Source organism: Microtus ochrogaster, chromosome 15 (assembly GCF_000317375.1).
Source record: "Microtus ochrogaster isolate Prairie Vole_2 chromosome 15, MicOch1.0, whole genome shotgun sequence".
In the NCBI taxonomy this organism is placed as follows: domain Eukaryota; kingdom Metazoa; phylum Chordata; class Mammalia; order Rodentia; family Cricetidae; genus Microtus; species Microtus ochrogaster.
This window is the reverse complement of record NC_022017.1, coordinates 25,019,398-25,040,063: the sequence shown is the minus strand read 5'-3', so window position 1 is coordinate 25,040,063 and position 20,666 is coordinate 25,019,398. Positions and strand designations below refer to the sequence as shown.

The 20,666-nt window shown below is 50.8% G+C and overlaps 1 protein-coding gene across 1 annotated transcript in view; it reads right to left on the bottom strand.

The window, feature by feature from the left end:
* Positions 1-20,666, bottom strand: part of Cerk (ceramide kinase) — a 43,088-nt gene that overhangs the window by 7,180 nt on the left and 15,242 nt on the right. The window contains exons 2-8 of the mRNA XM_005354387.3: positions 16,570-16,683; positions 15,515-15,637; positions 10,213-10,338; positions 8,429-8,492; positions 7,174-7,319; positions 4,303-4,377; positions 2,848-3,000 (exon numbers count right to left, since the gene is read on the bottom strand). Of these exons, the coding sequence (XP_005354444.1) occupies positions 2,848-3,000; positions 4,303-4,377; positions 7,174-7,319; positions 8,429-8,492; positions 10,213-10,338; positions 15,515-15,637; positions 16,570-16,683 (801 nt within the window). The remainder of the gene's footprint in view (positions 1-2,847; positions 3,001-4,302; positions 4,378-7,173; positions 7,320-8,428; positions 8,493-10,212; positions 10,339-15,514; positions 15,638-16,569; positions 16,684-20,666) is intronic.

The following is a 20,666-nucleotide window of genomic DNA, read 5'->3' as shown; positions in this document are numbered from 1 at the left end:
GACGCCTCTTCTGACCTCCATAGGCACCAGACATGTATGCAATGCTCAGACACACAATCTAATAATTTCTTAAAAAAGGAAAGACTTCTAGGAAGCTGACCAGTCTGCAGGGGAAAGCATGCGACACTGCTACTGTACCAGAAGGAGATGCAGATTCTGCCCTCCCCACCATGGCCCAAGGAGCAGCACCACAGCAAAGCTGCTGGTGAGAGATGTGGTCAGAGTTTTAGCCACATATCCAGGCTGCCTTCAAGTTGCCAAAGCAGGGTACTTGGCAGCAGTGATCTTACATGAACTCAGTGGTGTGCCCTGTGTGACCTGATGGCTCAGGGTCTCTACTACCCTCGTAAATGTAGTCAGCAATGCCCCTGCCTCCTGTGTGCTTAACCCCTGCCAGAGTTGTCATCCACAACATTAGAGTTCTCCTGGATGACCTTAGGACCAAGGTCAGGGTGGTACTGCCTGTCTCCTAAAGGGCCTGCTGTGCCATGCTATCCATGGTGCCAATGGCATGGTGTGTGTCAGGATGGGCAAGGCTAGCAGGGTGGACCACTGGGCTTCTGATAGCAGAGAGTGGGCAGAAGGCACGGGAGAGTCCAGGTATTGCCCTACAAGTCTTAGGTGACCACTGCTCTGAGTCTAGCTGGGCTTGCTGTGGTCCCGCACGACCTCTTTGTCTAGTTTATGTATGTTGGGATGCGATGCTGGCCTTGAGGCATTCACCCCAGCTAACCCCTAGTACACCAAACCCTTCCATTCCACACAGGGGCCAGGCTCCACTCTGTCGAGGCCTACAAGGCCACAAGCACCTCTCTTACGGGGAGGAGGGTCCTGGCTCCTTCCACCTTCTTCTGGGTGGCCCTCCAGGTGCTAGTCCCCTATGCCAGGTTCTAGGTCCAAAAGCACGCAAGGGTAACTCTGTGGAGAATGGCTCTGGATCATGGGCTTCTGCTGCCTCTGTCTGCATGCTGGCACTACCTTCTCTTTCCACTTACTCCCGGTGGGCCCCAGGAGATGTCCGGTGTCCAGCACCCTAGAGGAGCGGACCCACGGTGAGTAGTCTGGTAGTTGGGTGTGGTGTGCAACACTGAGCTCTAATAGGACACTGGGGACAGTTGTCTCGTCACAAGCAGAAGCCTCTTTTGAACCCTAGCTTTCCACCTCACCTGCAGTCGGCCAGTCCTGGCATGTCTGAGAGTCTAGGAGGGAATTCTCCATTTCACGCCTTGCTCTCCTTCGTACAGCTCCCAGCTGCCCAGTACAGTGGATATTTTCCACCTCATGGCAGCCAAACACCAACATCAACGGGCGTGTGCTAACACCCTCAAGCGGCTCGGAAAGGACTGTAATGTGGTGGGGACACAGACCAGAGCTGCTTCGCCTGAGAGGAAGGATGGGGCTCCTCAGAAGTGTTCCGAGAGGACCAAGACTGAAGGCACTGGCTTGAGGCTCTGGACCATCAGGAGCTTCCCATTCCAGCAGAGGGGCAGGTGCAGTGCCTCAATGTGGACATAGCCACTGTTTGCTCAGCACCCAGAGCCATTTTCTTCTGGAAGGGCTGGCTATATGTTGTGCCTCTGCCACCCCACAGTGTCCTCTCATGGGAAGAGAGGTGGGTTCTGGTGCTCGGAGTCGTGAAACTTTACAGTTTTGCCGATGGCAAACTGTACAGAACAGGGCCCAGGCTCGGGGGATGCACTAAACACAGGAAAGGGATTCACCGAGCCCACCAGAAAGCCACGCCCTGCATTTCACGTTCTGTCCCTTAACTTCCTCTCTTTGGCATTTTAAACCTGATGGGGGTGGGAAGAGGACCCACCCACTACTTGAAACCAGCAGGTGGTAACTTTTGGTGTAGCCTGAAGCTGACATGCATTTCTTGTTCATCGTAGCTTGGTGATCAGAGGGGACATGGCTATTACCGAGGGCTCTATCTGCTTTCCAAGGGCACTGTTTCAGGTCTGCCCCATATCAGATGTACTTTGGGAAGGCCCTGATCTGGGCTCTAGCAAGCCCCCCGGGGACACTGATGTCTACCTCCTCTGAGACCCACTGACCTGCAGGAAGAGTGTCAACAGACCTCGGCAAGTCATTTAAGCATACTGTCTCAACTGTGAAATGGGGACAGAGTCTCTGCTGCACAATAGGAGGGCAAGGGAGGATGAAGACCTCCTATCTAGTCCTCCCCCTCCCTGCTGGGGTTCCAGTGAAGCAGATGCAGACCTGAGACCTCTCCTGTCCTGGTCAGGTACACTTTCTCACAGATGGTGGCTGCTACTATAGAAAGAAGCTCGGGAAGATGGTGCGTTGGCGGAAGGGAAGGAAGGGAAAGTGCATCTGGAGGGCAGATGCCCAGGGCTGCTGCACTGCTTCACAGTGAAGCTTCCTCTCACTTCACCTGCTATGGTCAGGGTGACCGTAAAAATAATCTTTTCCAGCCAGGTGGTGGTGGTGCATGCCTTTAATCCCAGCACTCGGGAGGCAGAGGCAGGCAGATCTCTGTGAGTTCGAGGCCAGCCTGGTCTACAAGAGCTAGCTAGTTCCAGGACAGGCTCTAAAACTACAAGTGAAACCCTGCCTCAAAAAGCAAAACAAAACAAAAAAATCGTATCCTGTGAAAACATCTACCTTGACCCCTACCACTTCCATGACAGACGATAAAGCCATACTCCAGATCCACAGGCCTCCCTCAATCTAGTTCTGACACAAGCTGGGACTCTGAGGGGGACAGGATCTGGGGCACAATAGCCAGGGTCATGTCCCCATCTGGAAAGCAAGCCTCCCCCCCCCGAATCTGTCCCTGGGGGCACTGTACGAATTTAGCTCCATGTCTGTGGACACGCGCACCTGAAAAGTCGTATCTGACAAGGCCCATCCACCGCTTCTTTTCACTATCCTTGATCAGGTCCCCGTAGAAGCCATAGCCCAGCAGAGACACCGAGTACCGCAGCAGTGTGCTGTTGTGATGCACGGAGGACACGTCTATGGCCAGCGAGTCCCCTGTGGGAGAGGAGAGCTGTAAAGGAACCCTGTCCCCATTTGACCTCCTCTACCCTGCCTCTGCACATACAGGAGGTGCCTGCCTGTTGCAAACACAAGAAACAGAACTCGTTCAGTGTAGCAACATGGGTGACGACACTCAGATACGACAATGGTTATCTGACTGTGACATCTGTCACACCACTGCACGCAGCAGGGTAGATCTGGCTGATCTGGCTGGTTAGGTGGGTGTCCCCTGCCTCCTACATTGCTTCATCAGGTCCCTCCCAGAGCTGCTCACTCAGGCAGAGAGGATGACCTTCCTGGATAGAAGAAGACCACTCTTGGGCCAGGGTATGTGTTGGAACCTCTAAACGAGTTCTCCATTGACAAAATTTGGCCCCTGTTTCCAAGCAAAGGTCTGAGAACTGTTCTGAAGGGCGGGCAGGATGCGTCCAGGAGGGATGTCCATGGCACCGACAGAGGGAAAGTAGGCTTGAGGTTGAAAACAGGTACACAGCGCTTCAAACACAAAGTCTGCCAAGTGTGGTGGCGCATGCGCCTGCAATCCCAGCACCCAGGAGACTGAGGCAGGGGATTGTGAATTTGAGGCCAATCTAGACAATATAGAAAAGGCTTGTCTCGAGAAAAAAATAAAAAGAAGTTACACTTGGGAAGCAGAGGCAGGCAGATCCCTGAGAGTTTGAGGCCAGTCTGGTCAGCGTAGTAAGGACCAGCCAGCTGGTGGTACATGATGAGACCCTGTCTCAAAGAACAGCCAAACCAACAATAAGATCCCAAGTGGTTATTTTAAAATACAGCATTTCCATGACTGCAAGTAAGACAAGACCCTGTAAAGAGTGATGGGGTGGGCAGAGCCACCAGCCATTTCTCAGAAACCCCAGAGCTCCCCCTCCTCCTGTGGGGTTTCTCACTTGGGACTGGAGCAGGGGCTGGGTGTGTCTGTCACTCACCCTGGAGCCTTGCAGGTGTTTCACAATGGGAATTAGCCCTGGTAGCCAGTTAAGAGAGAAGAGCAAAGGAGAATCTGAGGCAGCAGGGCCACAATGACATTAGCAGGGGCCTGGGGTCTGTGCATAGGACACCCACATGTATAAGACAGGACTTGGGGCTGCAGAGTCACCTCAGTGGTTAAGAGCACTTGCTGTTGAGAAAGACCTTGGTTCAATTCCCAGCACCTACATGGAGGCTCACCATCTCCTCAGGCAGCCTCACACATGTGGTACACAGATGTACACACAGGCAAAACACTCGTACACATAAAATCAAATACAAAAACCTAGGAGAGAAGCCTGGACTCACCAACAATGATGTGCAGAGCCGACGTCTCTGCATCGTTTGTGCCCACTGTTGAGTAACACACACAATCTGTGGACCCTGCAAAAAGGACAGGAAAGCCCTTAGTGCTAATGGAACTGTCCAAAACTGTAGCTGACTTCCAGCCAGCTGATTCTATCCTTCTCTGGCCCTTGAACAGCTGGAGAGTAAAAAGAATCCACTCAAAAAAATGAAGGTTGAAAATACTAAAAACGGCCTTCTGGTCATGTTGCAAGGCTCTGTAAAGTGGCCTGCAGCATACCCAGACACAGAGACCGCCCTGAACCCTCTTGCAGCTTCTAAGACAGGTCTGCAATGCAGGCAGCCACTCTTGTAAAGCTCTGGAAGGTATGTGGCCCCACCCACCTCTACATAGCTGCCTGCAGTGCCTCACAGCCTTGCTCTTTGGACTGACGAGGGAGGGGGACTTGATTGGGGGAGGGGGAGGGAAATGGGAGGCGGGGGCAGGGAAAGAGACAGAAATCTTTAATAAATAAATACATTAAAAAATACAAAAAAAAAAAGAACACAGGGAGTCCTACACAGAGCACAGTCACGGGGAAGTACACGGCAGACCAAGTGAACTGTGAAGGTCTTAGTTCTTATTGTCAACTTGGCACAACCTACACAAGCTGGGAAAGGGACTGACTCGATCAGATTGACCTGCGGCCATGTCTGGGAGGACTCGGCCCACTGTGGGTGGTGTCATCCTAGACAGATGGACCTGGGCTATGTAAGAACGCTAGCTGAGCATGAGCCAATGGGCAAGCTAGTTAGCAGCACTCGTGGTTTCTGCTTCCGGTCCTGCTTGAGTGAGCACCTGCCCTGACTTTCCGTAGTGATGGACTGGGACCTGGAAGAGCAAGATGAACAAGCCCTTTCCTCCCTTAGCTACTTTTGGTGATGGTGTTTTACCACAATACCAGAGAATTAACTAGAACCAGAGCCTGAGATGACCCCAGCTTTGCTGGAGCACCATCCCTCTCTTCTGCTGGGAGCACAGAGGAGGGAGTCGCACCCCCAGGCCCCTGGCACCACCTTCCTTGCTCAGCCTAACCAGTGCCTCACCTTGACCGGGGTAACTGTGACTGCACTGACTGATCAGTTCCCTCCTACCTCTCCTTGCCTTCAAGGTCAGGAGACAAAGGTGTCCAGCAGCTCTTGTCCACCACGACCACCCCCATTCCCTGTTGCATTGCCCTGCAGTCCCCACTGTGATATCAAGCGAGAATCTGCTGCCTGCCTGCTGCTCAGCACGGGAGCTGTCACCTGACTGCAAGAGTTGGGCAGAAGTCAGAGCTGAGTTAGCACCATGGGAGTATTCAACCAAAGAAATTCATTTTGTGCTTTAACGAAGTGAAAGAAACATCAGGCTTTTGAAGCAGCTGGACCCTGTGGAGGTGACACGAAGCCACCGCTTCAGATTTCATCCCTAGGACAGGTGGGTCACACGTCCGCTTGCTGTTCCTCTGTGAAGAGGCTGGATGTGGCTACAAAGGCTTTCATTCACTACCCTACTGACATGGCCAGGCATGACCTTGGCATTAAGGGTCAGGCTGAAAAAAAAAAAGATGTCTGCTCACAGTAACACTTGGATCCCCTACACACTGGATGGTGGCAGTTCTCTGACTGCTTAGTCTACAGGTCAGCAGCCAACTGGAGCTCACAGTCCTGGTGGCACAGGAAAGATCCAGTTTTGGACATGGCCCCTGCTAAGCAGAGGTCAGTTCCCTGAGCTTCTTTGAATAACATCACATGTTATTTATGTGGCAACTTCCATAGAATCAGGAGCTTCGCTGTGGTCCCATAGGTCACTCTGATAGCCACAGAATGACTTTTAAGGGACCTGCTAACAGTAAGGGCTCTCATCTTTGTCTAGGAAACTAACTGGCCTTCCTCAGGGTCTCTCGGCCAGCTTGCCTTCATCTCAGAGGACTGGGTCTTTGGCAAGCATGTTCATCAAGCCTGCCGATGAAGCTCCTCCCTCAGGCACAGCAAATGTCCCTCCAAAGCTTTTCCCCAAAGTGCCCTCAGACACACTGAGGAGTGTGCTTTCCCAATCTCCCCAGCTCTCAAACCAGTCAAGGTAAAAGTCAAGATCATCACACTGTGCTTTCTAAGAACTAGGAACTTTCTAGAAAGGCATTTAGCACACCAAGCCAGACAGACACCCTCAGGACACAGTCTAGCCCCTACATCTTCCTCCCATAGTGGGCGGAGTCCTGTCCTGGCTTCTGTCACCACCTCCCCATCTGGGTCCCCTCCCGAGCTCCCAGGACTCCTGGGCAGATTCCTTCAGCCTTTACCAGCTCCAGATCCCAGCTCTCAGGTCAATTAGAAGCCATGGCTAACAGACCTGTCTCTGTCTCCAGGTACCAGGTACCTCCTGACTCCAGGCTAGCAGCACACTGGCCCCCAGCTGTTGGCAGGGACCGTCCTATGTGCTGCTGGACTCTCAGAGCACCGGGATAAGGATCTTCCCAGACACTCAGTCATCTTCTTTCTACTATTCATAGCTTATCTCACAGAAAGGAGTGTAGTAATGAGAAATTATAAAAATCACTTAAAAAACAAACAAACAGGGAAACGGGGTCTAATGTTACCTAGGCTGAACTACTATGTAACTGAGGGAAATCTCAAACTCCTGACCCTCTTCTCTGCCTCTTGATTGTGGAATCATAATTTAAATGAAGGATGAACCAGGAATGACATCTCCCTACTTGAAGCCTAATCCTAGGGAAGCTTTACTAATGAAGAAGGTTGGGGTATGGCCTTATGAGCGGAGATGCCTGTGGCTGTGCATGGAGATGTCCTCCTAACGACAACAGTGATGAGAAAGTCATATGTGTGCCATACCTGCAGGGATGATGCCAATCCTGAGGGTGCTGGGCACCAGCACGGCTCTGGGGTGATTGGGGTCAATGCCAGCACTTTGTTGCGTCCTCCCAATCACCCCGTGCAGCACCTCGCTGAACATGCCATCCCCGCCGACACACACGATGCTGCAGGAGAAACACAGGTTGGTCAAGCCCACTAGTCCTCTGCTTGGAGCAGCTGGGAGCCTCAAGCACTGGGGACAGCATGCAAGACTGGCCTGTCAGACACCTGGAAACTGGGCACCTGAACCACTCCCTATTGGATGAGGTCCTGCCAGCCTGTTTATTCTGTTTTTTCAAACAACAGGCTTCTTCACAGACCCTAGCTTCCCTGCTAGAGATGTAACATTTTGGTGGTTTCTAAGCAGAGGGTATATGTGTGCCCAGCCCTGGTCAGCCATCATCGATAACCTATGGTTTGGGGGCTGTAGAGAGGGCTCAGTGATCAAGACCATGTACTGTTCTTCCAGAGGACGTGGGTTCAATTCCCAGCACCCACAAGGCAGCTCATAACTATCTATAACTCCAATTCCAGGGAATCTGATCCCCTGTTCTGCCCTCCATGGACCAGGCACAAACATGGTACACACATTTACATATACGTAAGCAAACCACTATATACATAAAATAAAAAATTAAAAATAAAATGAAACTGTAGCTTGACCTGGGATAGCTTAGTGGCAAAGCACTTGCCAAACACACAAACACCCTGGTTTAGTGCCCAGCACTGCAAAAGTAGAGATTAAAAGTTAAAAAGCAGAGTATTGAGATTCAGGCTGCTGAGCATGAATATGACCCCAGTGGAGGGGCATTTCTACCACATGCCCCCTAGACAGGGGATGGCATGCAGTGTCCTCTTCTCTCGATCCGGTTGGGTGGCCTTGCTGTGCCCAGCAGTGAGCCTCAGATGCGAGGGGAACAGCTCCCGTTGTCAACCCCCAGCTCTGGGCCCATCTTGGGAACTCAGAAAACGGGAGCAGAGGGGACCGAGTGAAAGCCAGGTGAGATAAGTGGGGTCAGGGAAGCTAAGGGGGGAAGAGGGTGTGGGCAGGACAGGTCTTTACAGTGTGCTGTCCGGTGCAGAGGGTGGCTACAGAGTGGCATGGAGAAGTGTGGGCATGTGTGTGGGTGGAGGGCACGTGTCCTGTGACATGGAGGGAAGGCCAAGGCCACGCTCACAGTTCAAGGCAACCCAAGAGCTCCCACAGGGTAGGTCAGGGATAGCGTTCACTCACCCATCATAGCCGTCTGTGTTGATCTCATATAAAGTCTCCTTGGCTTGATTGGCATGCTCAGTAACTGTGGGGGAAATATTACAAGGGACCATTCATCTTCACATCCTGGAACCCATGTTTAAGCTAATTGCCAACTGATGCTCTTTTATGAGAGGAAGTCCCTCCTCAGACTCACCTCACCCCCTTACAAAAGAGTAGGGAGTGCGGCAGTCTCCATGGGAACCAGCCATCTTAGGGTCCGTTCTGCCTGCCGCCCTTTGCACTTGTCAACACGGACTTATTTTTAACTTAGGTGCATGCGTGTCTGCCTACATGTATGTATGAGGAGCATGTGGAAGTGGTGCTGACAGAAGAGGTCAGTGAATCCCTCCAGAAAGTGTTACAGGTGGTTGTGAGCTGCTGTGTGGGTGCTGGGAATTGAACCCTGGTCCTCTGCAAGAGCAGCCAGTCCCCTAACCACTGAGTCATCTCGCCAGCCCCAACAAATGATTTCTTTGACAGCCATTATAATACATGCAGCTTCTGTTACACTTATTCCTTAATATACAAGTTACTTTAAACTTCTTAGAATACACCAGAATGTAAGAAGATAAGGCAGGGGTGGCTGGAGAGATGGCTCAGAGGTTAAGAGCACTGGCTGCTCTTCCAGAGGTTCTGAGTTCAATTCCCAGCAACAACAGGGTGGCTCACAACCATTCTTAATCTATAAGAAGGTGCCCTCTCCTGACCTGTAGGTAGAACACTGTATACGTAATAAATATATCTTAAAAAAAGGTAAGGCTAGCTCACAGTCCTCGTACTTAGTGTGATAAAGCAAAATTGTTAGTGAAATTTACTGCTCTCAATCTTTTTTGTTTTGTTTTTGTTTTTCAAGACTGGGTTTCTCTGTGTGACAGCTCTGGCTCTGTAGCCAGGCTGGCCTTGAATTCACAGAGATCCACGTGCCTCTGCCTCCCCAGTGCTGAGATTAAAGGTGTGTACCACCTGGATATCACAATTTTTCGTGGTTCAGAATCCTCTGAAAAGGGCCCTTTAAGCTGCTGTCTCCTGTTCCTCTGGATTTACCAGGATTCCATGTTCACATCTCCTGTTGGGGCATCTGCATTGTTTCTAGCATCCTGCTACTGTGAAGCATGCTGGGACACCCGAGGGCCTCAGTCTTGGTGTGTATCTGACTGTACTCAGACTTGGGGAACATGGAATATTGGGATAACTTTTTCATTTTTTAGACTTTTGAATTGTATTGCTAATTAGTTTTTTCTGGATGCAGAGTCTTACTGTGAGACCAGGCAGGCCTCCAACACCTAGTCCTCCTGCTTCAGCCTCCCGAGTGCTGGGCTCACAGCCAGGGCCAGCTGCACTAAGTGTCTTGCTAACAGGGTTATATCAAGCCCCTGAAGGCCAGCAGGAGCAGTGGCCCATGTCTGCCTCCCGCTCTGAAGCCAGCACCGCACTGATGACAGACTGCTAGGACACGGTGTTAAGTCAGGTTGTGTAAAGTGACCCATGCTGTGACATTCTGGGACAGTCATTGCTCCTATCTTTCCCTGCAAGGACTTCCTACCCTAGAACTCTGCTCTTTAATCTCCTGGCTGTTCCTGTGAGCACTTGACCGGCTGAGTACATTAAGGGCATTATTTTTTTTGCATTCTTCCAGCTAAGAGTTTAAAAACTGCAACTGAATTTGAAATGATCAGTTAGGCCTAAGTCCCCCTCCAGTGGTGACATGTGAGTCCCAATCAGGCTGGCCTCTACATACTTGTCCTGGTGCCCAATGCACTTACTGATGATTTCGGTGGTGATGGACGCCAAGGTGAACAGAGGTGCCACTTTTTTTTCATAGATGCGCTTGCCCTGCCCTTTCCCTCCAAAAGGGTTGATAAATACCAGCAAGTGCTTTGGTCTCGAAGCTGCAAAACAACATCCATACCAGTCAACGGCCAATCGCAATGGGTGCAAGAAATTCAAACTCAGTTAGTGTGCTATTGGTGAAGAGCAAATGGGTTCTGACACAGGATTCATGGTCATCAAAGGAGAAAGGCGACCAGCTGCTGGGATGAGGGTGGGGCTGTGCACACGTGGGGCCTCAGCAAGGTCGCTGTCCTGGCCAAGTCTCATGGGCGTGAGCATAGATGCCTCCGTCTGCCCATGGGAAGGACGAGGCTTTTGAAAACAAGAATGAGGTGGGAATAGAGAGGGGCAGGAAGAGAGGAAGACAGACACATAGACAGATGAAACAACTGGATGGACGATGGGAAGGGAGGCTCCCACAGCATCCCAGGCCTGGCTTCAGCCCTTCCCTCAGTTCCGGCCAGTTGCCTTGGTGTTGTGGAATATTGTTATTACTATGGAAGGATGTGTTCCATTTGCTTATGTTGCAGAATATTTCTTTAACCATGTGATGGTGTGCTGCATTTGTTTATGCTGCATAAAAACATTCTGGGCCAGCCTGGGGTACATGAGATCTACTCTCAAAATAAACAAGTAAAAGCAAACAAATGCAAAAGGAAGAAACTTAAAATATGTCTGCTTCAGATTTTATTATTTCTAGGTGTCTCAGAAAACTAAGTACAGGGCCAAGGAGATGGTTCAATAAACTTTTCACTTTGTATACATGAGGCCCTGTGCTCTGAGTCTCTGCACCCAGAGAAAAGCCAAGTGAAGTACCAGGCATGGTGATACATGCCTTTGATTCAAGCACTTGGGAGGCACAGGTTCGAGGCTAGCCTGGTCTACTATCTATAGTGAGTTCCAGGACAGCCTGGTCTATTATCTGCAGTGAGTTCCAGGCTAACCTGGTCTACTACCTACAGTAAGTTACAGGACAGAATAGCCAGGGCTATGTAGAGAAACCCTGTCTCAAAACACAAAGACAAAACAAAGCAAAAAAGCCAGGTGGAGTCCCAGAGTTGGAAAGGCAGAAATAGGAGGATCACTGGGGCCGGCCGGCCAGTATAGTCAAATCATTGAGCTCCAGAGGAAAAACCCTGATCTGAAGTCAGCCTCTGGTCTCCACACACATGCACACACAAATAGACAAATGCCTTCCTACTAAGAATTCCCGGGCCTAAACAGTTTCTCCACTGAAGTCCCTCGAACAACTTAAGAAACCCAGTCTCCATCGTGTGTGACCCTTTCCAAGGGACAGGAAGAGAAGCATTTCTGAGTGATTCCTAAGAAGTCACTGTGACCTCTGAGGGATGTCAGACAGGGAATGTTACATGAAAGGAAGCCACAAGTCTGCTTCTCCCGAAACCTAGGTGAGAACCCCTATATGAGGCATCAGGAAGTCAGATGTAGTGACACAGAATGGGGGTGAAGATCACAGGCAAGATGGCTGCTCGAGCAGGACAAGCATTCATAACCAGACCCTTAGCATGTTTTACTAGCAGTCCTTAAACCCAATGCCTGTGACCAAACAAACGTCAAACAAGGCCAACTCAGAAAACTAGGTTTCTTAGAGAGAATTCCTCAATGTGATAAAGCTGATAGAGCCCTATGTTCCCTGTGGTATATCCATCCCCAAAGTCAGACTGAGACATCAGTGTTTGCTGTCTCAGCTTGCGTGAAAAGAAATAGGAGAGAGGTGATTGATACCAGCCTTAGAACTAATAAGCAGATATGACAAGGAGAATCGTAAACTTCTATTGATTATCTATACACAGGCAATAAAAAGAAAGGAAGGGAGGAGAAAGAAAGAGAGGGGAGGAAGGAGGGAAGGAAGGAGGAAGGGAGGAAGGGAGGGAGGGAGGAAAGAAGATCAATTTGTGGGCCAGATGTGGTCCTTCATTCCTATAATCCTAACACTTTTAAGAGGCTGAGGCAGGAGGATAATGAATTTGAAGCCACCTTAACTACAGAGTAAGGACTCTTGCCAGAGAACACACAACTGGCATATGAAAACATATGAACATATTTCTCAAGCATCAGAGAAATGTAGATTAATACCATAATATAAAGCAACTAATTCCTGCCACACAGGCTTCCGAGCCGGTGGAAAGGACTCAATGGTGGGTGTGTGAAGAGGGACCCTGGGTAGTGTCCACAGTCCAGTCCTCAGCACACTCTAGAGAGATGCCACAGGCACACAGTGTCACATGCAGGGATGGTCTCTCCACTGTTATCCAGGCTGGCCCAGAGGAAGTCACGAAGATGAGCCTCGGCAGGGAACAACTGCACCGTCAGGGCCGTGGATGCTGAGCAGCCACAAGAATGAGCAACCACAGCCACCCAGGATAAAGGGACGTGGTTTGCATTCGCGGTGTCCTTCTCAAAGCCAGCTGATGTTTGATGCTGTTCCATTCGAACTTATGAAGCGGGGAAAACAAACAAACAAAAGCAAGTCTAGTTGTTTGGAGGTCATGGCCACAGTGACCTCCGGGAAGAAGTGGGGCCTAGGGACTGACTGACTGTCCTGCCAGCCCTGAGTGTTGTTACATATGCTGAGAGTGAAAACACACTCAGAACACAACCACTTCTCTGGCTTATCCCAATAAAACCAGGGATTAATGGGTGGCCATTAAGAGCTTGCAGAAGACTGGGGTTCAGCTCCCAGCACCCACATAGCTCAGTTCCAGGGGATCCAACACTTTTTTCTGGCCACCATGGGCACTGTGCACAAATGTTATGCACACATAAATGGAGTCAAAGTGCTCATATACATAAGATAAAAATTTAAAAAAATTAAAAAATACTTTAAGGGCCTAGGGTTAGAGCGATGGTTTAGAGCACTCGCTGCTCATGCCGAGGACCTGGCTGCAGTCCCCAGCACTGACAAGGTAGCTCACAACTCCAAATCTGGGGGGTCCGACACTTTCTTCTGACCTCCTTGAGCACCAGGCGTGCACATGGTTCACACACCCACAAAATAAAGTGAGTAAGTATGAAAAGAATTTTAACTGCACTGAACACCTGGGGAGATGGTGCACTCAGTAAAGAGCTTTCAAAGCAGGCACTAGGATCAGTTCAATCGCCAGCATCCACGGTCATAGTTGGTACACACCCATGCAAACCCAGTGCTGAGGGGAGACAAGCGGACCCCTGGGGACCAGCCAGCCTAGCCTACCTATTCAATGAGTGGCAGGCCCCTGAGAGACACTGTCTCAAAATACAAGTTGGAAGATGAATGAGGAATAACGCCTCAGAGGGGTTAGACAGACAGACAGACAGACAGGCACATGCATGCAAGAAACAACAGAGCTCGAAGCTAAAACTAGAGCAGCCGAGAGCAGAGACTGCTTGCTGTTTGCTGGCTGGGGGGGATTCCTGTGCGCTACAGAGGAGTAATAAATCTCCAGTATTCCAGGGGAGTCTGAGCCTGCAGGATCAAGCCTGACTAATGACTCTCAGTCTCATGGAAACAAGACACCAGGCACCTGGTGGGAGGCGGGTCAAGCAGGGAGCAAGGGTGGGGTGGGGTGGGGGTGGGGTATATGAGTGTGGTGAGGGGGAAGAGTCTGGAGGCCAGTGGAGGAAGTTGAAGAAACTGAGACAGCACAGAAGGTAGTAGCCAAGGGACAGAAACTTGGGGTGATCTTAAAAAGAGCAAAAGGTGGGGAACTCCAGTACCAGGGGAAAAAAAACAGAATTCAGAAAAACAGTTCTGGGGCAAGAGAGATGATGGCTCAGAGGTTAAGAGAACTGGCTACACTTCCAGAAGTCCTGAGTTCAATTCCCAGCAACCACAGGTGGCTCACAACCATCTATAATGAGATCTGGTGCCCTCTTCTGGCCTGTAGTCATACATGCAGGCAGAACGCTATACATAATAAATAAATAAATCTTTAAAAAAAAACAGAAAAAATATAAACAGTTTTAATCACCCTCAGGTAATTGAGAGATGTGCTTCATGACTAGGTCTGGGAGTTGAGCAGTTTCAAATACTTTATAACCCAATTCTCCCCTCTCCTCTCCCTCACCTGCCCTTTTATTATGAACAGTGGAAATAAGAGGAGACAATTTAAAGGAACTGGTCATCTCTTTCTGGTTTATAGGCTCTGGAGATGGAAGTGAGGTTGTCAGGCTTGGTGGCGAGTGGCCGTCCCTTCTATCTTTCTTTTGTCTTTCAGTCAAAAGACGGTCTCACTGTGCAGTCCCCCTGCCTGCCTCCCAGGTGCTGGAATTACAGGCATGTGCCACCATGCTGGTCTTTTATTATTTACTTTTAATTTTTTTATTTGCTTTTTATTCCTTTATTTAGTGTGAGTTTGTGCACATGCTCAAGGGTGAGCACACTCGAGTGCGCATACGGAATGTGTGGAGGTCAGAGCACAGCTTGAAGGATTTGGTTCTCTCCTTCCGCCACAGAGGTCCTGGGGATTGAACTCGGGTCTGTGTGTTGGGAGTAAGTGCCTTTGCCCACTGAACCATCTCACTGGGCCTATAATATAAATTTTTTAAAATGCTTATGTACAATATTGAACCTATAGAATAGGTTTTGGGTTTTTTTTTTTGTTGTTGTTGGTTTGGCTTTCCAAGACAGTTTTTCTATAGCTTTGGAGCCTGTCCTGGAATTAGCTCTTATAGACCAGGCTGGCCTCGAACTCAGAGAGATCCGCCCACCTCTGCCTCCTGAGTGCTGGGATTAAAGGTGTGCACCACCACTGCCCTGCTGAATAGTTTTAACCTTTGTACGTGAGGTTATAATATGACCCAGTGTGACAGGTGCAAAAAGAACAGGATGCATGTTCAAGGTGACAGAGAAAGAGTCCCTTAGCACAAACTAACCAGGCACTGGGCTCTGCTGCATTTCAGAGGCCACACCCCCAGAAGGTAAGAGGTAGTTCCCCCACATCCTGCCCACTCCTCTTTTGCACCTGGAATGTATGTGCCTCCACTCTGCTTATAGAGAAAGAAACTGAGGCTTTGGGGCCTGAGGGATTTGTCTCAGTTCCTCTGCTCACGAGCAGGGGCTGCGCCACTACTCCAGCTGCAGTGTCTACACACTCCTCCGCTGTGGCCCTCTACCTCACAAACATAAAAACAAATCAAAGGGAGCCATCACGTCCACCTGGGTCAGGTCACTGAGTCCCGCGTGCCACCACAGCTGTGCTGCCTGGCAACAAATCCGAAAGCTCGCGCACGTACTCAGGCTCTCCAGCAGCTCACGAAGGGTGTGCAGCCACAGGTGACACAGCTGCTCATCGGCACTCCAGAAGGTCACCTGTGCCGCCTTCCAGCGGTGATGGCGCGCTCGCTTCACACAGTGGACTGTACAGAAAGCAACACAGGTTAGCCAGGCCGACAGTCACGGCAGTGAGACCTCGCGGGCTGTGCAAGCTGCAGCGCCCTAGGTGTTCCTGGTCTCCCGTTGTTATCTCACGGCAGGAGTGCCGGGATCACCAAGCAACCACCTTGGGGAGTTCAGCTGGGACCCCTTGCAAAAGATCCGCCTCCTCCTCCCTCCGCAGCTGGGCTAGTTGAGTTTATACCCACTATATAGAGGCTCGGATTAGGGCAAGAGGTTCTCATCTGATTACCCAGCCAGGCTCTACCACCTGGCAGGGCAGCCCGAGGCCAGGGGGTGGGGCTAGAATATATAGAGGCAGGGAAATTACAGCTGGGCTTTGTCTATGTGGCTAGCGGGAAGTCCTCACCACAGCTGGGTGAGGTTTTCCAAAGCCTACTGGGGGAGAGGTACCCACACCCCTGTAAGTAACCCCTCACCTATGTTCTGTAAAGAATCTCAATAAAGTCATTGGTTTCCTCAGAGTGACCTTTGGTGCTAAACTGCCTGTGTTTGTCCTTGGGATCTTGGGAGGAGGGAGAATTTTAGCAACACATGGCAATCACTTTATATTCTGAGCCACCTCCCCAGTCCAGAAAGAAGTTGTGAATCGTCACTATCAGTAAATCTATGGGTCTGGAGAGATGGCTCAGTGGTTAAGAGCACTAGCTGCTCTTCCAAAGGTCCTGAGTTCAATTCCCAGCAACCACATGGTAGCTCACAACCCTCTGTAATGAGATCTGGCATCCTCTTCTGGTTTGCAGGCATACATGCAGACAGAACACTATATATGTAATTAATAAGTACATCTTTAAAAGAAAATAAAGAGTCTATGAAAATAAGCCAATCACTGACCCGACAAACACCCTTCTCTGTGATCTACATGGAGGCCTGGTAGGCACCCAGGCTCCCTCACCTGTGAATGCGAACGGGTTTTCCATTTTCTGCCATCGGCCACTAGAGGACTGCTTCTCGTGAACATGTGTTTCCTCAACCGCAATGATCTCTGACACCGGCACGGAGCAGGCATCTGCAAAGATACCACGTTTAGATCTAGTGCGACAAAGACAGAGACCAGCAACTCCAAAGGCTGCAGATGCTCAATTCTCTTCTCATTAGACACCCAAACAGAAAGGAAGGCTAGGGCTGGGGAGACGGCTCGGAGGGTCAAAGTGCCTGCCTCCAAGCTTGAGGGCCTGAGCTGGATCCCTGGAATCCACACAGGTGGAAGGAAAAAGCAAACTTCCGCAGGTTGTCCTCTGGAAACCACAGGCACACCACGGCAACAGCCCCCTCCCGTCACTCCGAGCTAAGTAACAAGAGGCAGCTTGATGTCATCAAAGGAGAGGTTCAGGCTGTGACTTTTCATGGGATCTGCTCAGCCATTTAAGCCACAATGCTGGGGGGGTCTCCTTAGACATTTAAGTGCTGATCTCTTTGAGTCAGCCATTGTACTGTAGGTGACATGTGTTCTGGACACGTCCTCTGTTCTTTCTGATGGGCAGAAACTGGTTTAGAGACCCAAGTGGAATGGGAGACATATAATACAGGGCCACCAAGTATTTGAGAGTCGAGGTCCAGCCTGTGGAGAAGGGTTCTGGAGAGGCTGGAGTCTGATTGGATGCAGAAGACATGACAGGATGACTTGGATGGGCCCAGACAGAGCAGGGGGTCTCAACTTGTGGGTCTCGACCCCTTTTGGGGTCACACATCAGACATCCTACATATCAGATATTTACATTACAATCCATAAGAGTAGCACAACTATAGCTATGAAGTAGCAATGAAATAATATTATGGTTGGGGGGACATCACGACATGAGGAACTGTATTAAAGGGTCACAGTGTTAGGAAGGTCGAGAACCACTGGCCAAGAGGATGACAGCCCCAGACAACCTTTGGGTTTCATTCTGTTGTTTTGAGATACCTAAGGTCTCACTCTGCATGCCAAGTTAGCCACGTCCTCTCAATCCCCCCGGCTCAGTCTCCTGGGCGCTGGGATTACAGGCCTGCTCCGGCATGCCTGGTGCCAAACAATCTCTAGCCCAGCAGCCCAGAGAGAGGCCGACTGACCCAAACTTGTTTGAAGCACGCTGCAATTATCTGGCTTGGATCAAAAAGAAATTCTAGGCTGGGCACGCAGCCATGGGAAATAACAGGCTCTGACAGAAGCTATGGGCTGAAGTAGTGTGGTCAGGAAGGTAGAGAAGATTATAGACAGCAAAGCCCTCTTTGAACACAGGCTGGACTCCAGGATGCTTCTTTATGAATCCTGCTGTGTTTTTGTACAGAAGAATGTTGCCTGCTATGGCTGGTTCCCTCGGTTGGCTCTGAACCCTGCAGCCTAGCTAAAACCCTTTCATCTCTGCAACAGCTAAATTAGCAAACCATGTTGGGTAGGGCCTTGATCCTTTTGGGTTAGTCTTCAAGCTGTTGCCGTGGAAACTGGGTCATCAGAACCTGTGGAGGTGCAACCTGACCTGTGAAAGGATGGCAGTCCTGTCCTAGAGTCCTCAGAGGCACACACACTAAGGAGGGACTGAGCTGAGCAGAATCAAGCCCAGTGCTCTGTGGAGCCTGCTGTGCCACGCCGGGTCTGGGGCCACCTTCAGCTAGCTCTCCTCAGGCAGCTGCTTCCTGTGGTTCCGATTCTTCCACCAGTGTGTCTCCAAAATTCAGTTTTCACCTGCTTTGGATTCTGCCCTCCCTCCTGACCCCCTGCCCACCACACACGCGCACACGCGCGCGCGCGCACACACACACACACACACACACACACACACACACAGAGCCCTCACCATGCCACACAGGTGAGTGCTGCTGTTCAGGGCAGCCCTTGTGGCAGATATATCTTTCTTCCACAGCTAACCCACCTTCAGCATCTCTGGAGGCGTGAGCCTGGCCTTCATGGAGCGCCCTCCAAATCTTGCGCTGCTTGTGACCTACCTTGCACTCAATTTCCTGGACCACCTGACCTCCGACTGTCTACCTCCTGTGACATCAACCAGGCTCACAACAGACGCCCAGGCATAGGAACAGAACAGCAGCGAGGCAGTGACTGACCCTTTAATGAAACCGCCTGTGCTTGGAGTCTCGGATCACTGAGTGCGGCCCCCAAGGGTCTCCCCATGCCTCTACCTCACAACGGTGACTATCCATAAGAAACAGGTGGTAGAGGTCACAACGGCTAAGCACAACAGTGGAGTAAGATAAGCTTCTAATATTCAGAGGACCGAGAGGCAGGCAATGGCCATGTATTCCATCACGAAACAAAAGGCACTAGCTGCCCACTGGACAACTCACTTTAAAGGGTGACCATGAGCCAGGCGGTGATGGCACACGACTTTAATCCCAGCACTCTGGAAGCAAAGGCAGGTGGATTTCTGAGTTCGAGGCCAGCCTGGTCTACAGGGTAAATTCTAGGACAACCAGAAACCCTGTGTCAAAACAAAACAACAACAAAAAGTGTCGATGAGCCGTGCTTATCTTAACACATTCAGAGGCTTCAGAAGGAAGAAGAGGGCAGTGTCCTAATGTGTCACATGCTCTGCTGGCCAGACCCCAAAGGCCATGCTGCACCAGGGTCACCACAAAGCCATGCAGCCCACATGCATTCCTTAGCTGCTGCGGCACACAGGCTACACCACGGCTCATGTGATATTGGCACTGTCCCTTGGTAGGGACAAAGCTCTAAAAACAGCATTGCTCAGACACCCATGAGCATAACCCAAGGGAGGAAAAAATAAAGAACTAGGGTAAGTCACATGAGGTGTCAGGAGGGACTCAAGCCCCGCGGGGCGGGGCTGGGGAGGTCTTGTGGTCAGGCGGGTGGCCCAGGAGGTTCTGGGAGCTGCAATAGAAAGAGAGCAGAGACAAAGGCATTGAGGGACGAGGAGCAGGGGATGCAGGGACAAAGGGACTCGGGGATGGGAATGCCATGTAGGGCCTATGAGAAGGTAGCATCACCCTGCTGGGGACTGGGCTAAGTTGAAAGAAGGTAAGGGGTAAGACACTGTCAATCATAAAAGGACAGTTCAATGACAGGTGACTTCGGAAAACTGGTCTAGCCACGGAGCTCTGCCTCCTGTAACCCTGTGTAGCAAGCAAGGCCACCTCTGCACACGGTCATGTTACAGGAAACCGATACTGTCACAGAGCTCAATGGGACAACTGAGTGAAAACAAGGCACTGGAGGAGATGGCAGCCGGTCCCCTCAGGGCAGCCTGCCCCTCCCACACATGCTCTGCAGTCTAGACCATAGGGAAGGTGTCCACACACCTGGACGGCCTTGTGGACACCTGGTGACATCACCCACAGCAACTGAGAGCGGGTGGGGAACATTGGCAAATGACTGACTGAGAAATGGGAATCCCGGGTCCCTTCTGTTCCTATAGAATGCTAATATTTCTCTGGTGGGTGATCTCATACACAGCCAGCAAGGTCATAAGGTCCACAGAGACTTGGCGGCCCTCAGGCCTGTGTGACACTGGCACTGGTAACAGGCCGCCCTGCAGGGATCTTTTGCTATGAAGGGGAAGGAACGAGAGAGCCAGGGCTAGGCCTAGCTCATCTGGCCCAGCCTGGGGCCCCCGTCATTCTGAGAAGTGGCCCTGTTTATGAAGCTGTCATCCTGAGAACATAAAAGTAGGGCCCCAACCTGTTATGGCTACAGGGCCATTTCACTCTAACCCGGTGCCCAAACACTACCCCGATGAAGCAAGCGCCCACAAGGGTCCTTGCCTACCCCATTTGGAAGTCTGGATGTATCCCCATCAGCCTGGCCAGTCCTGGGCCCAGGCTTGAACTCCTTCTTACCAGCAGTGTTTTTCAAATCCTTCCCCACACTTGACCGGAGGGCCCAGTCAAAGCGATGAGGTCCCCCCCTTAGTGTCACCTCCTTGCAGATGGCATGAGGACATAAGCACTTAGACATCGCTATCTCATTCAAGCCAGAGCAAGTTTCAGCTCCTGGCACTGTCTTTTAAGAAGTCTACCAAGCCGGGCGGTGGTGGC